We start from the raw sequence: 13572 nt of genomic DNA, 5'->3' as shown, positions 1-13572 counted from the left end.
GAACAGACGATGTGTGTTCAAACGGGGCATGCTGAGCTACACTCTAGAGTTGATCAGCATGAGCGTACATTGTGGTCTATCATTTTGAACACATCTCATCTCTTTTTGCTAAATATGACAATTTAAGTATTTTTCCATTTAGGATTATTTTCTATATACAGATCCTGAAGTATTTAAAAATGTCATATTTTTTAGGGAATCATGGTAGTCAGAGGTGGCCAGAGCATTAAGACTTACTTCAGTGTCGTCTGGGACACACCTCGGATGGGGTTGTCTATAGATAGTCCTTTGTTTAATGTAATGAGTCCCAGTTATTTGGAGCACCCCACATTTACTTTTCTCAGTGTTCTGTTTATATGATGATATTTTCTATTTATTCACTACACCCTCTCTGTGCTGCTTAAAGGAGCTGGAGTTTATTTTCATTAAGTTCCAGGAATCCCTTGCTTGCCTTTTACTGGGCTGTAAGTCAGATGTAAATAGGCTGTGTTATGGACTGAAATGTGTTACACCCCAAATTCGTATGATAAAGTCCTAACCTCCTGTATCTCAGAATGGGACTATAATGGGAGATCGGGTCTTCAAAGAGGTAATTAACTTAAAATGAGGTCCTTAGGATGGGCTTCATCCAGTATGACTGGTGTCTGCCAAAGAAGAGATTAGGACACAGACTGGAAAAGGGGGGAGACCACATGAAAACACATGAAGGAGGTGACCACCTGCAAACCCAGGAGAGGGGCCTCAGGGGAAGACATCCCTCCCCAACACAGTGATCTTGTACTTCCAGCTCCCAGAACTGTGAGACAATAAACTTCATCCTATCTATGGCATTTTGTTATGGTAGCCCAAGCAGGCTCATACAATCTGAGAGCACAGAGTCAACAAAACAGGAGAGGGAAGGGGCAATTCATGTTAGCCTGGGCTTTGCATTACCCAGGGAAGGAGGGAGGAATGTCCATCTCCTCCAGGAAATGGCAAACAGGGAAGGACAGGATTCAGGGTCTCAAAATCTTCTCCCTTTCCATGCTTTTCAGAGGCTGGCTTCGTTGGTTTGTTTGTGTTGGCTGGAACTAAAGGGTGTTTAATATATTCAACAAAAGTAAATTCAAGTGCAAGCATGCTTTATAGACGTTCTTGCTTTTCTATGCCCTTGGCTCCCTGTATAGCTTCCATGGGTAACATAGTATATCCTTAATAATGTTTTAGTTTCTGGAATAAAGCATCTCTTCCAATTGAATCCACAATTGCTATAAAAATAGGTGGAGGTGACAAGTGTCTTGGAAGTGGAATAAAATGTGGAATGTGCTAGACAAGTTGGAAAAATGAGTGCATATAAAGAGTAGAATTCAAATGGAATTAAATATAGAGAGATTAATTCAGGGAAGAAAAAACTCTCCAGTTATGCCAAGGCCAAATGCAGGAGGTCTGGCCTTTTACAAGTATGTCAGGGAGCCATAATGAACGCCAGGCTGTATCCCCAGGTGGTGCGATGAGAATGTGAACACAACCCCAAGAGTTCTAGCAGGAACAAGAGCATGAAGGAGGACATGGTGATTCTCCCTCCCTGCACTGGCTGGCATTTTTCTGAGCACCTACTGTGTACCTTATAATAGCGTGAAGAGAAATTCAGTCAGTGGGTCTCAAGATACAGCATTCGTCAGAATCACCTGGAAGGGCTGTTAAAACAGAGATCATACCCCACCCTTGCCTGGAGGGTCTGATGCAGTACATCTGGGATGAGGCTCAAGGATTTGTATTTCTAATAAGTTCCTAGGTGATGCTCATGATTGGGGGACCACACAAAGGTTCTGAAGGAGTTTTTCTTCAAAAAAGGGTAAAGGAATAGGATTTATTATGCCCAGATGAGAGAAACAACAGCTCGGACTTAATCAGAACCTTCAAGAATGAGGAGGACCGACCGAGTGTTACTGTGTTACTGAGCTGCTCGTTCCACGGTGGGTAGGACAGGAGCCCAGGTCTTAAATTTGCTAAGATTTAGAGTTTACATCAGGACAAGCCAGCTTGAAAAATTTTGAGGACCTGGAGCATGACCTGAAGTGGAGATTTGAATTGCTTTCTAGAAGGCTTGAAAAAAGCAAGGAGGGAGTTGTCCTTTTGGCGGGGTCCAGGAGACTCCCTGAATTTTCCTTGCAGTTCTCTCCACGACCCTGAAACAGCTCTTTCTTTCACTTGGGCAGGAGGAAGAGCCCCAGATGTAAGCCTCCCTCGGACACTTCCGGTCTGCAGGGTAGTTACGCACCGGAAGCGGAAACGCCCGTGGACGCAAGAAGACATCACACTAGGCCCTGGAGCCTGCGCGGAGGTGAGGAGAGGCCACGTGGGGACGGGATTCAGGGAGGTGCCTGCACATAGGCAGGCAAGGCCAGTGGCAGTCCTGAAAAGCAGCGGGGACACGCAACGATGGGACAGAGCAGGGCACAAAACCAGGGAGTCCACGCAGTGGAGAGGGTAAGGTGGGCGAGTGGGCGGGCGGGAGGAATGTGTTCACATTCTGAAAAGAGGTGACTGGGGAGGCCACGCCGCGTGGACTAGGGGAGGCCACGCCGCGTGGACTAGGGGAGGCCGCGCCCTGTGGACTTCTCCCGCTCCTCCGCAGGTGCGGCCGTGGTAACCACAGCAAACCGGCCGAAGGCACGGCCTGGGCTGGGCTGCTCTGAAGCACGGCTCTGGGACGCCGCCGCCCGGAAGTGGGCAGCGATTCACCCGGACGCCATCGACTGAGCCCCCACCGCGGGCAGGGCCCAGAGCGAGGCCAAGTCAGTAGGGTCCCCGTCCTTCAGGCCAGCGTAGATTTCTAACGACAGCACAAGGGATGACAATGAATGGAACGGAGGGAAGGCAGAGAGGAGGGAGCGTGTAGGGAAGCTTCGAGAAGGAGGGATCCCAGGGACGCCTGGGTGGCGCAGTTGGTTAAGCGGCTGCCTTCGGCTCAGGTCATGATCCCAGCGTCCTGGGATCGAGTCCCACATCGGGCTCCTTGTTTGGCAGGGAGCCTGCTTCTCCCTCTGCCTCTGCCTGCCACTCTGTCTGCCTGTGCTTGATCGAGTCCCACATCGGGCTCCTTGTTTGGCAGGGAGCCTGCTTCTCCCTCTGCCTCTGCCTGCCACTCTGTCTGCCTGTGCTTGCTCTCGCTTCTCTCTCTATGACAAATAAATAAAATAAAAATCTTTAAAAAAAAAAAAAAAGAGAGAGAGAGAGAGAGAGAGAAGGAGGGATCCCGGACAGAGGAGTGGTGGCCGGAGTTTGCCAGACAGAAGCGGTGGGAGAGGCGCTGTGGGCGGGGACACTGCGGGCCGGGCTTGGCAGGGAGTGACGAGGGGAGACCGGAAGGCGAGATGCCCAACTGTGCGGCTGGAAGGTCAAAGGGCTCTCTGCGTTGAGCCGTTGAGCCGGTGATAGGCGTTGTATCCATCTAGGAGAATTCCTGTCCTGCTTCAGATCCTTGTGGGTGGAAACGCCTCATTTGTGTCTCATGGTGGGTGGCTCCGGAAAGAGACCAGGGACCCCTGCTACAGGCAGGTGGGGGCTGGGAAGGGCAGCTGACGTTCCAAAACAGGTAAGGGAGTACATGTTGTATTTACTTGAAAAACAAATGAACGGATTTGGGTAATCAGATGGCATTGGGGGGGGGCAATTTAAATAAACTACCTTACTTTGGCTTCCTGTTAACACCAAGATTACTTTTTGAAGAGAAATCACGTGCCCTCGTAGATGGCAGTCTCCAAGGATTATATCCACGGTCTTTAATTTTCGAAAAATTCCATTGCTTTGATTTTACAGATTGCAACATTTTTTCCTTTCAAATGTCCCTACACTCTTAATCGTGCTAAAAACTCCTGCTAAATTTTGTTGGAATTTAGTCAAAGGGAGAATAAACATACATAAAAATGATGTCTGTGCTGCTTATGGACACATCGTTAATTCACAGTCACAGTTGTAAAGGGATCTGGGGCTTCTCACTTTGAGAATCCCATGGAAGGAACAAAAGGCTCCTTTCAAAATCCACCAAATATTTTGGATTAAGTAGCTTCTTCCCCCCCCCCCCCTTGCACAGAAAGATACTTACATCTTTCTCTGTTTTTTTTTTCTTTCTTTCTTTTTTTTTTTAATCTAGTCTTTTTCTGACTTTAATTCTCTTGCACTGCTCACCAAGAATCTCCGCTGTGATACTGTGAAGACTATATCTAGGACCATCAAGTCATGTATTTAAGAAATATTTGCTTGCTTTCCAGATGATAACTTTGTAGTTTGGCAATCTTTTATCATTGGCATAAATCATCATCAAGAGTAGCTGAGGGTTCACTCTTAGTTTTTATTTATTCATTCATTCTACTCTTAGATTTTATTCAGGTTCTTTTAATTAATGCTAGGTAGATGTGAAAATAAAGTTAAAGATGTAATTATTTTTGTTAAATTAATACAAATCACCACAAACAATCTGATCCAAGCTACTTCACTCCATGAAAGTGAACTCCCTCCTGAGTGTGAGTTAGGGAACTTTCTGCTTCTATAATTTATGATGTATTTTACTGTTGGAACTATGCTCTTGTGAGATCAGGCATTTGTCATAAATCACATGAAAAAATAAATTGAGAAAGTTCTCTACTGTATGATAGAAATCCTTTATTTTTTAGTGGTTGTCTGTATTATATTTCTTCAATGTAAAGGGTAATATTTAAAGAAAAAAAGTTGAAGACCACTATCCTTACACCTCCAGCTCTGAGCTTTTTACTCTTGGACGCTTGGGCATTTTATGATCTGCTCTCCTCAGGATCCCAGCTTTTATGTCCAGGACTCAGACTTGCTTGTCTCTCATCAGTTCACCCAACTTGTTAACCATGCTAGGTGCTCTGAGGTGTTTCAGAGCAGATGGCAAGAAACAGTACCAGTCATTCATTTCTTTCCACCATTTCCTGATATTTCCAACCAGGTTCACCCTTGGTTCCCTCGATCTTTCTGGGACTAGAATAGACCATGGGCATGTGGCTAGAACAAGAAGGATGGGCCCCGGGGCGCCTGTTGTGACTTGGAGTTTCAGGAAGTTTCACTTGCCACTCTTCTCCAGCTGTGATCATGTGTTCTCTCAGCATGAAGCTACACCAGAGGCACTTGTGCACACACCAGTCCAGACAGTCCTGCTTATAACTGATGCGAAATGGATTTGCAAGGCACACCCCCAAGGGGCTGGCTGTTTCTTTCTTTCTTTCTTTCTTTCTTTCTTTTTTTTTTTTAAAGATTTTATTTATTTATTTGACAGACAGAGATCTACAAGTAGGCAGAGAGGCAGGGAGAGAGAGAGAGAGGAGGAAGCAGGCTCCCCGCTGAGAAGAGAGCCCCATGTGGGGCTCGATCCCAAGACTCTGGGATCATGACCCAAGCTGAAGGCAGAGGCTTTAACCCACTGAGCCACCCAGGCGCCCTGGGCTGGCTGTTTCTTAGGAGTTGCTGGGTCCCAATTCTACAGTAAAGAAGACAGCGATGGAGGTTAGAGCAGCAGAGGACCAAATGTTCCTGCAGTGATAGTGAAGTTTGCTCCAGCGACCAACAGGGGCAGGGTGAGAACGTTTCTGAGATGTGTCTGTGCTCACAAGAGAGGCTGCGGAAATGGATCAATGATGTGTACTTTGGGCAAAGAGTGAAAGAATGGCACCATATTCTGCCTTTTTTTTTTTTTTATGCCATTTCTTGGTTAGGTCCTTCTCCTGGATTAAAATCGTTCTACCTCAAATCTAGAGCTGTAATTTTATGTAACTCAAATTGTCTATCACCTACACGCCCTCCACTGAAATCCAAGGTGAGAACGAGACTACTTTTATACTAAATGTTGATGATTTCTAATTAATTCATCACCTTCGTGGCAATTTACAACTTGGCTTTGCTGACAGAAATAGTTTTAGCAGATTGTATGAAAAGAGGCTGATCTCATTTTCTCCCTCCTACAGATAATTTTAGCCTAAGTTTGAACAGATAGAAATAAGTCTTAAAAAGCCAATAAAAGATAGAATCTCTTGCCTTATTTAAGGAACCATTTAGAAGGTAAAGAGTCCAATGGCAACTTGTATATAGTATAAGAGATAAGCTAGCTGAGAGACAGGGGTAAGGAGGGGGAGCGAAGTCCTCAGTGGTATATTTTGGCAGGGACTGCACCACGGCCTAGGATTAAGCTGAGGAAGAAGAGGGGTGCTGGGAGCCTTGGCTCTCCAGGCAGTAGACTTACAGATTCGGTGGGAGAACCAAAGGGCATAAGACCAGAGTCACCATCTCTGGGAAGTGTGTTCAGGCCTGACTTGGTTTTTTCCTCCTCCCTCAGTGGAGGAGGTGTCCTTGCTGGACCTGCTCATAGATCCCCTCGCTACTCCCTCATAGCATTTACTAGAGATCTCAGATACATATTTGTGCAAGTCTTTGATGAATGTCCATCTTCCTCCCTAGACTCATGGTATCTGTCATGCGTATGACATGACACGTCTATGTCTATGTCATGTCTCATGTCATGTCTATGAGCCTAGCTTCCAGGAACAGTGCCTGACAAATAGCAGGTGGGAAAATATATATATATATACATATGCATATATATATACACACACATACATACTCAGATACTTGTTCAATAAATATTTAAAAAAATCTGTTTTATACATATATATGTGTATAAAACAATTTTTACATATTTTAAAAATATACATATATAAAATTTTTATACATATATATGTGTATAAAACAGATTTTTAAATATTTTTAAAATATTTATACATATATAAAATTTTTATACATATATATGTATAAAACAGATTTTTAAAAATATTTATTGAACAAGTAGCTGAATTTCCAAGAATAGCCTTCAAGTGCCACCAAGAATGGGCTCTATGCATGGCTGGATCAGAAGCCAAATGGCTGAGATCTCTGGAAAGATACTTCTACTTTGTTACAGATGAATGATGAATCGAGCAGTGTTTTCTTCTTCCTTTTTCTTTCACATCCTATTTCCTTGCTAGATGCTTTCCATTATAGAGTTTTCCAACAACTCATAAGGCCATGTACTCAGTCACGTACTCACTGTTAATATCTGTCTTCTCCCACCACCTTTCCTGGTAGTGCACCCTCCAACTTCAAATCTGGGTCTCAGCCTGGTCCAACTTTGGCTTCTTCACTCACCCTGCTGCTGGTTTCATAATGTTTCAAACAGAGCAGCTCCAGACTTTAAAGCGTCACAACAAAGAGAGAACTGATATTTCTCCATTGCTTTACCTGATATCACCTCTGCAGTGTTTGACACTGTGTCGGTTCCTCCTCTAAAAAAAAAAAACTCTTGGATGCTCGATCATTACCCTCTAGATTCCTCGCCTCCTTAACTGGCCATTTCTTGCATCTCTCCCTTCCTCTTCCATTCCTTAAAAGCTGATGTTTCCCCAAGTGACTCTGTTGTCTTCCTTCCTTCTCATGCTCCTCCTGAGTTTTCTGAAAGTTGGTTTTGCTTTCAGTGACAATGTATGCACTCACTGACTCTCAGATCCTGTCCTGGCGCTACTACAGTTCCAGACTCTTGGTTTCAACTATCTGGCATGTACTTTCATAAATTCCCGTCCATGTTTTACTATACTCTCCTAAATGGTTTGTTGACAATCGATGTTCCGCCACTTCAGCTCAGCCTCCATCTGCTCCCCGAGTTAGAGTTGTTTTCTTGAAAAATAAAACTGAACATGTCACTCCTCCCTTTAAATACCTCTTACAGATTTCCAGGGCTGCGGAATGGACGGTCATCACCATCATCATGAGCGTGTAAGTGTACCAGGCACGAATCACTTCATACAGATGGACTCACTGAATCCTCGTGACCACTCTGCGAGACGGGTACTGGTTATTCCCATTTCTCAGATGAGGACGCTGGGGCACAAAGATGATGCGTAATGCGTTCAAGATCACACGAAGTCCATCCTTTCCAGCTTGATTATGGAGCCCTTTCTATGAGCCTTTCTTCTATTTCATGACACCCATCCTCCTTCCTATTTCTCTGTCTTTGTGCCTGTGACCTGGCATGTTGTGATTCCATCATTGTTCCATCTTCATTCATCAAGACTCTGTCCCCAAACCATTTTCTCAAAACTCCTCAGAACTCAAAACTCCTCAGACAGAGTTGGCCGCTCCCACCTCTGTGATGATTCTAAACCTTGTACACACCTGCCCTGCTATGGGACAGTCCCTGCTTTATTTCACAATGGAGCAATTTTCTTTCATTCACAGTTAAGGCAGAAGTGGCCTTGGCTTCCTCTTGACCCCTTTTAAAATTGTCTGAAAATTGGGACGCCTGGGTGGCGCAGTTGGTTGGACGACTGCCTCCGGCTCAGGGCGTGATCCTGGAGTCCCGGGATCGAGTCCCACATCAGGCTCCCAGCTCCATGGGGAGTCTGCTTCGCTCTCTGACCTTCTCCTCACTCATGCTCTCTCTCACTGTCTCTCTCTCTCAAATAAATAAATAAAATCTTTAAAATTGTCTGAAAATTAAGTATCACCAGTGTCCAAGCAGGGACGCATCCCTATTGAATTTTAGGCGGCTATTTGTTTATAACTTAATATATTCATATTTTTAGGTTAGAGAACTAGCTCTTACCCATATTCTCTAAGAATGTAAAAAGAGCTACTTGCCTTTTAAAATTATTGATGTGTTAGAATTCAGGTTGGAATCTTTTGTGGTTTTATAAAAATTACCCGTCATTGATTGAGCGCAAACAGAAGACGAGTGGGAAGGAGGGGGTCCACGCAGCCACGGCTGCCTGGATGTGGGCCATTACCTGCTGGCCGGGCTTGATGGGTGAGAGCGTGATGCCCTGGGTGTTGATCACTGGCAGGATCTGGTTCCCGATGACTGTGGCAATGATCTGGCCCTGGGCGTTGGTCAGGAGCTGGGGGGTGATGGGTTGCACTTGCAGGCCCTGAGTGCCACTCGCTGCTTGACTCGATGGCCCCGGATTTGGCATCAGAGGGATGGTCCCAATAATCTGCAAGAGATGGGCCCAGAGGTGAGGAGCCAGGCTCTGCTCTGGTTCTGCACATGCAGCTGAAGGTCACTCATGCCTTGCTCTGTGCAGGAGCCTCCCAAGAGCCCACGGAGAGACTGTGACCAGATCTGGAGGAGGGTGTAGAAGGCAGGGGCAGGGAACAAGCACCTGCAGGAGAGATAAGCACACGTGAACGGGATGCATGGAAAGGCGGGGGGAAGCACCTTACTTGAAAGCAAAATCAACCTTTGGCGAAGATGCAAACTTGGAGTTTCACAGACATCTGCTTTGTTGTCTCAGAACCAGCCAGAAGATGGACTTCACAGGCACCCAAGACCCTCTTCTAGCAGGGAAGCCACATCTTTTCCCCAGAGGAGCATCTCAGACCTGCTGTGCTCCCTCACATCTTTCCCCTGCCTTGTTCTCCTCTGCTCTCTCCATCCTGGCAACCTTTCACCTTCCATCCTACTCCCCCAAGGTCCTCAGCAGCCTAGCAGGAGTGTGTCTCTCCACCCTGGTTCTGGCATCAGGGAGACAGGGTTGCCTTCCCAGCTCGGCCACCTACCAGCTAAGTCAGGGAGCTTCCACTTTCTGAAGGTTTGAGAGAACTGGGATCATAAACGAATGCCTGAAACTCTTAAAATAGAGTTGGAATGACAACTGAAAATGGCAATTTTTGAAAATGTGCATTTTAGATAATGTGTTTGCAACCGGGTCTTAAGGGTTAGAAGTTCAGGGCTTCTGTGGCGGGTGGCAGAGAAGGTTTCTGCTTGCGTCTAGCAGCTTCTGGCTTCAGTGAGGGGATGGGGCGGAGTGTTGCAGGAGGACCTGGCTGGATCCGGTGATGGCGCTGAGGAGGAAGGGAGCAAAGGGAGCGTGGGCAAGATGGCAAATGGTCACGGTGTCTATGAGAGCTGGAAACATGGATCACATTCATATGCTGCTAGGGGCAAATTTAATCAGAACAGAATGAAAAGATGATCTGTCTTCCAAAGTTACGGACTCTTTTGGGGGAGTCACGGAACTGGCGGTTGGAGGCTTTCCTCTCCCACACAGCACAGGATGGTTCAGCAGCGCTGCTCTTGTAGTCACATTCCAGGATTCCCTCCCAGGGTGAACCGTGGTCACATGACGTGGGGACCACCCAGACGTATTCATAATACTGTCTCCAGAAGTGCTTTTACGTCCATGGTTTTGTTTCCTTCCACGTTCTTACTTCCGCTAGGAAGTGGGCATTAGTCTGCCCCCTTTAAGTGACTGGGACCGCGGAGGCCCAGCTGTCGCTTGATGGAGGTGTTGGTAGGTGACAGCGGGGCAGTCCAGGTCCACCAAGCCCCTGATGGTGGCGCTTCCATCATGTCATCTGTTTCCCACCGCAGGGAGGACATGGGAGAGGACCCACTCTTCGGGAGGGCACTGTGTCCCGTGGGAACTTCTGTCCGGACAACATGCAGCTTGCAGTCCGAGTTTATAAACGACTCTGTTTTCTGCTCCCACAGCCCTCCAGAGAGGGCTTTGAGCACAGGTTCTCAACACATGTCTTTTGGACGAATGGTTTCTAGCCTCTGCTACTCCTACAATTCCAGAAGCAACAAGACTGGCAGGAGAACCACAAGGGCAAACACGGTTTGGTGATGAGGATCTTGATGAGAGGGCACCCATCCTGGCGCAGCCGTTGCTCCCACCGCAGAGCCCCCGAGGGACGGTGCTAATGGAGCAGCTGTGTGCATACAAAGCAGCGGTGGCAGTTGTCAGTGGATGCTGATGGAGGTCACGTAACGCCTGTGAGAGCAGTCAGCAGGCCCTGAGGGAGTCCGTCACTCTGCGGTTCTCCCTGGGCAAGCCTGCGGGTCCGTCTGGCAGCATCAGCGGTGAACCCGTCCCAGCAGGGCAGCCAGGTCAGGACGAGTCCACATCAATAGATGAGAGCACATAAGTGCCGCACTGATGAGTGGTCTTGCACGAAGCAGCTCAGGATCCAGAAGCTGTCCCTCTGACCCCACGGGTGGTGTGTAGAGACCTGGGGAGCAGGCTCCTCCTCCCACACCTACATGCACCTGTCCGGTCTGGCCTCCCCATGTCTTCGGCCTGAGAAACCCCAGTCCACCGGGTTGGCCTGAGTTGGAAGCCGAGAGAAGCCAGATTGGTTTAGGTGGCAGGGTTGTGGGTTCTATTTTAGGCAGCATGTCAATGTGTTTAGGAGCCCGTGTGAGTTAGTAAGCCGGAAGAAGGCTTCCCAGTGAGGCACAGCGCCTGACAGCTAAGCCCGCTGTGATGCTGGGAGGCATTCTGCTCCCAGAAGATTGACACGAGTCTCTGCTCCCCTCACGGTAATGAGATGCTTTGCCTTCTTTCCCAGTGCAAAGAAGAAAGGCAAATGCAAACGACTCTCCAGCCTTTCCCCAAAGTGCATCCTTGCTCCGAATACTGTGCTTGACATTACTAAAACATAGTGCCACTAAAACTCCTCCCCACCGGCTCCTCTTTTCTTTCGGGGCCCCCAGCATCACTTGCCGTGGCTAGCATGGGAGCCAGAGGGATCTGGAACTGCACACCTGGAGGAATCCTTTAATACGGAGGCTTTGCCTACCGTGGGGGGGGGGGAGTTGGAACGTTCTAAGGTCTGGAAGCCTTCTGTGAAGCTGTGCATTTCTCATTTTTGTTCCCCTTGCAGGGGAGTTGGGATGACCTTCTGGGCACGGCAAGAACTTGGCAATGCACTGTGGGGGTTTCCCAACATCCCCCAGTGAAAACCAGAACGCTGGTTTTCATTTGCTCCCATTCATTGAGGGTAGAGATGATCACACAGTGCGGTCTACAGATTGCCAGATGTGCCCGTTTTGTTCAGGTTGGCCCTGACTCCTCTCAGTACTTCCACAGACCTCACCAAAAAGCTTCCTCCGATCCTGATGCCAAAGAGATCTCAACAAGGAAGCCAGAGATGCTGAGGCAGCCATGTTGTGAGGCTCTTGGCACTTGTGTAAAGTTGGCAGTTTACTGTATTTGAAACTGTATTTGAAATCAGAAGCCTTTTGATATTCAAGGGAAGTATTTATATCAATACGTATTCCAAGGAAATCAGGAAATTAAAACTGACCTTTGATATTTGGAGAGCTCCTTCTTGAAGGCAGAGAGAGAAGGGATGTTTCTGAGACATCTGGAGACCAAGCCCTTTGGAGTCTGAGTTTCTGGCTCCCAGAGCTAAAGATTTGCTGCTAGGGGAGTCCTGAAGGAAAGATGCTGAGTGAGCAAAGCCAGCCAGTAGGCTGTGACTCCTGGTCAAGGCATTAACTGCAACAAGAGAACTGACTTTGGCAGAGCAGCCTAGTGCCTGCTGACTCTTCTCTGCGTGGAGTGTGGCATCATGTGCCATGGAGAAGACTGAGAAGATGCAATTAGGGACAGAGGAGGGGGTAACAAGGCAGGCACATCTCATGCAAAGATTCTATCAATTCAACAGAAAAATGATATATACCAAACAAGTAGCAAGGACTACTGATAAGAATCTCTATATCCACATGGTGAGTGTTCCAAGGTCTATTGGGAATGAATGAGTGGTATCAGAGGAAGAATGATGAGGGAGTTCAGGGAGACTTGACCGAAGAAATGGGGCAGAGCTGAGTCTCGAAGTTTGGGTGGGATTCGGCAGGGCAGAGAAACCATTCCAAACAAGAGACAAGCTGGCCATGAGAGACACGGGGGCTGGGGCATTGACTAGTTTTCAAGCAAGAGGGTTGGGACAGTGGATCAGGGACAGGTCAGCATGGAAGCTGTCAAATCGCATCCGGGCAAGGAGATTCAACGATGGTTTTTGAGCGGGTGGAGAGGAGCGCTGAAATGGAGTTACTTCCGGGATAAAGACAAAGATGTGGACGGAAGAGACAGAAGTAGTGAGAGGCTCTGGATTGGAGCTCCATCGCCAGGATGCCATTCTAGCTGGCCAAGGGTGAGGCAAAATGCCTCCATGAATCCTTGACAGAGGGGTTCTGGAGTCATTGACTGCCACTTCAATTCAAAATGCGTGGCCTACTTTATGCCTTGGTTACAACATTAGAAATTTGGGGGTGAAGTTATTGTCTCATCAGTCCCAGAGCAAATAGCTTGGGCATTGTTTGCAATGATCCTCGATGTCTTTGCCCTGGTTCTAACTGTAATGATTCATCTTCTGATGAATGCTGTAACCAGGGCTGGGCCCTTCGTATCGTAATGACAACTTGAGATCTAAAAAAGAGTTCTGGCCTCTTTGACGGAGGACTTCCTTGGTTGTTGCAGCTCGTGTCCACCTGTCTTTTTCCTTAGAAAAGTTATGAGCATAAACCACAACAGAAAATGAAGTCTGTGGCACAAGAGCAACTAAAAAAATATAGTTAAAATTACTGCTGGTGTTCATTAGCATGTGTAATCCCTGTTTCTGTAAAAGTTTGGGTGGCATACCCATAAAAGTGACTGTTGTGCATTCAGCGGCAATGAGGACTTTAGCCATCATAAAGATTGTCTTGGAACTGTAGCAAATCTCAGCAATTTGGGGTCACCTGGTTATCTTTACAGTGTCCTT

At 47.1% G+C, this 13572-nt stretch overlaps 1 protein-coding gene across 3 annotated transcripts in view; it reads right to left on the bottom strand.

Annotated features, from left to right (window-relative positions):
- POU6F2 (POU class 6 homeobox 2) overlaps window positions 1–13572 on the bottom strand; it is a 429853-nt gene that overhangs the window by 18220 nt on the left and 398061 nt on the right. For all 3 annotated transcript variants that reach the window (XM_044245648.1, XM_044245649.1, XM_044245647.1), the window contains exon 7: window positions 8811–9017. In XM_044245648.1, coding sequence (XP_044101583.1) covers window positions 8811–9017 — 207 coding nt within the window. The remainder of the gene's footprint in view (window positions 1–8810; window positions 9018–13572) is intronic.

Source organism: Neovison vison, chromosome 4, assembly GCF_020171115.1.
Source record: "Neovison vison isolate M4711 chromosome 4, ASM_NN_V1, whole genome shotgun sequence".
Taxonomy (NCBI): domain Eukaryota; kingdom Metazoa; phylum Chordata; class Mammalia; order Carnivora; family Mustelidae; genus Neogale; species Neogale vison.
The sequence above is the reverse complement of the archived record's forward strand: the minus strand, read 5'-3'. Positions and strand labels throughout refer to the sequence as shown.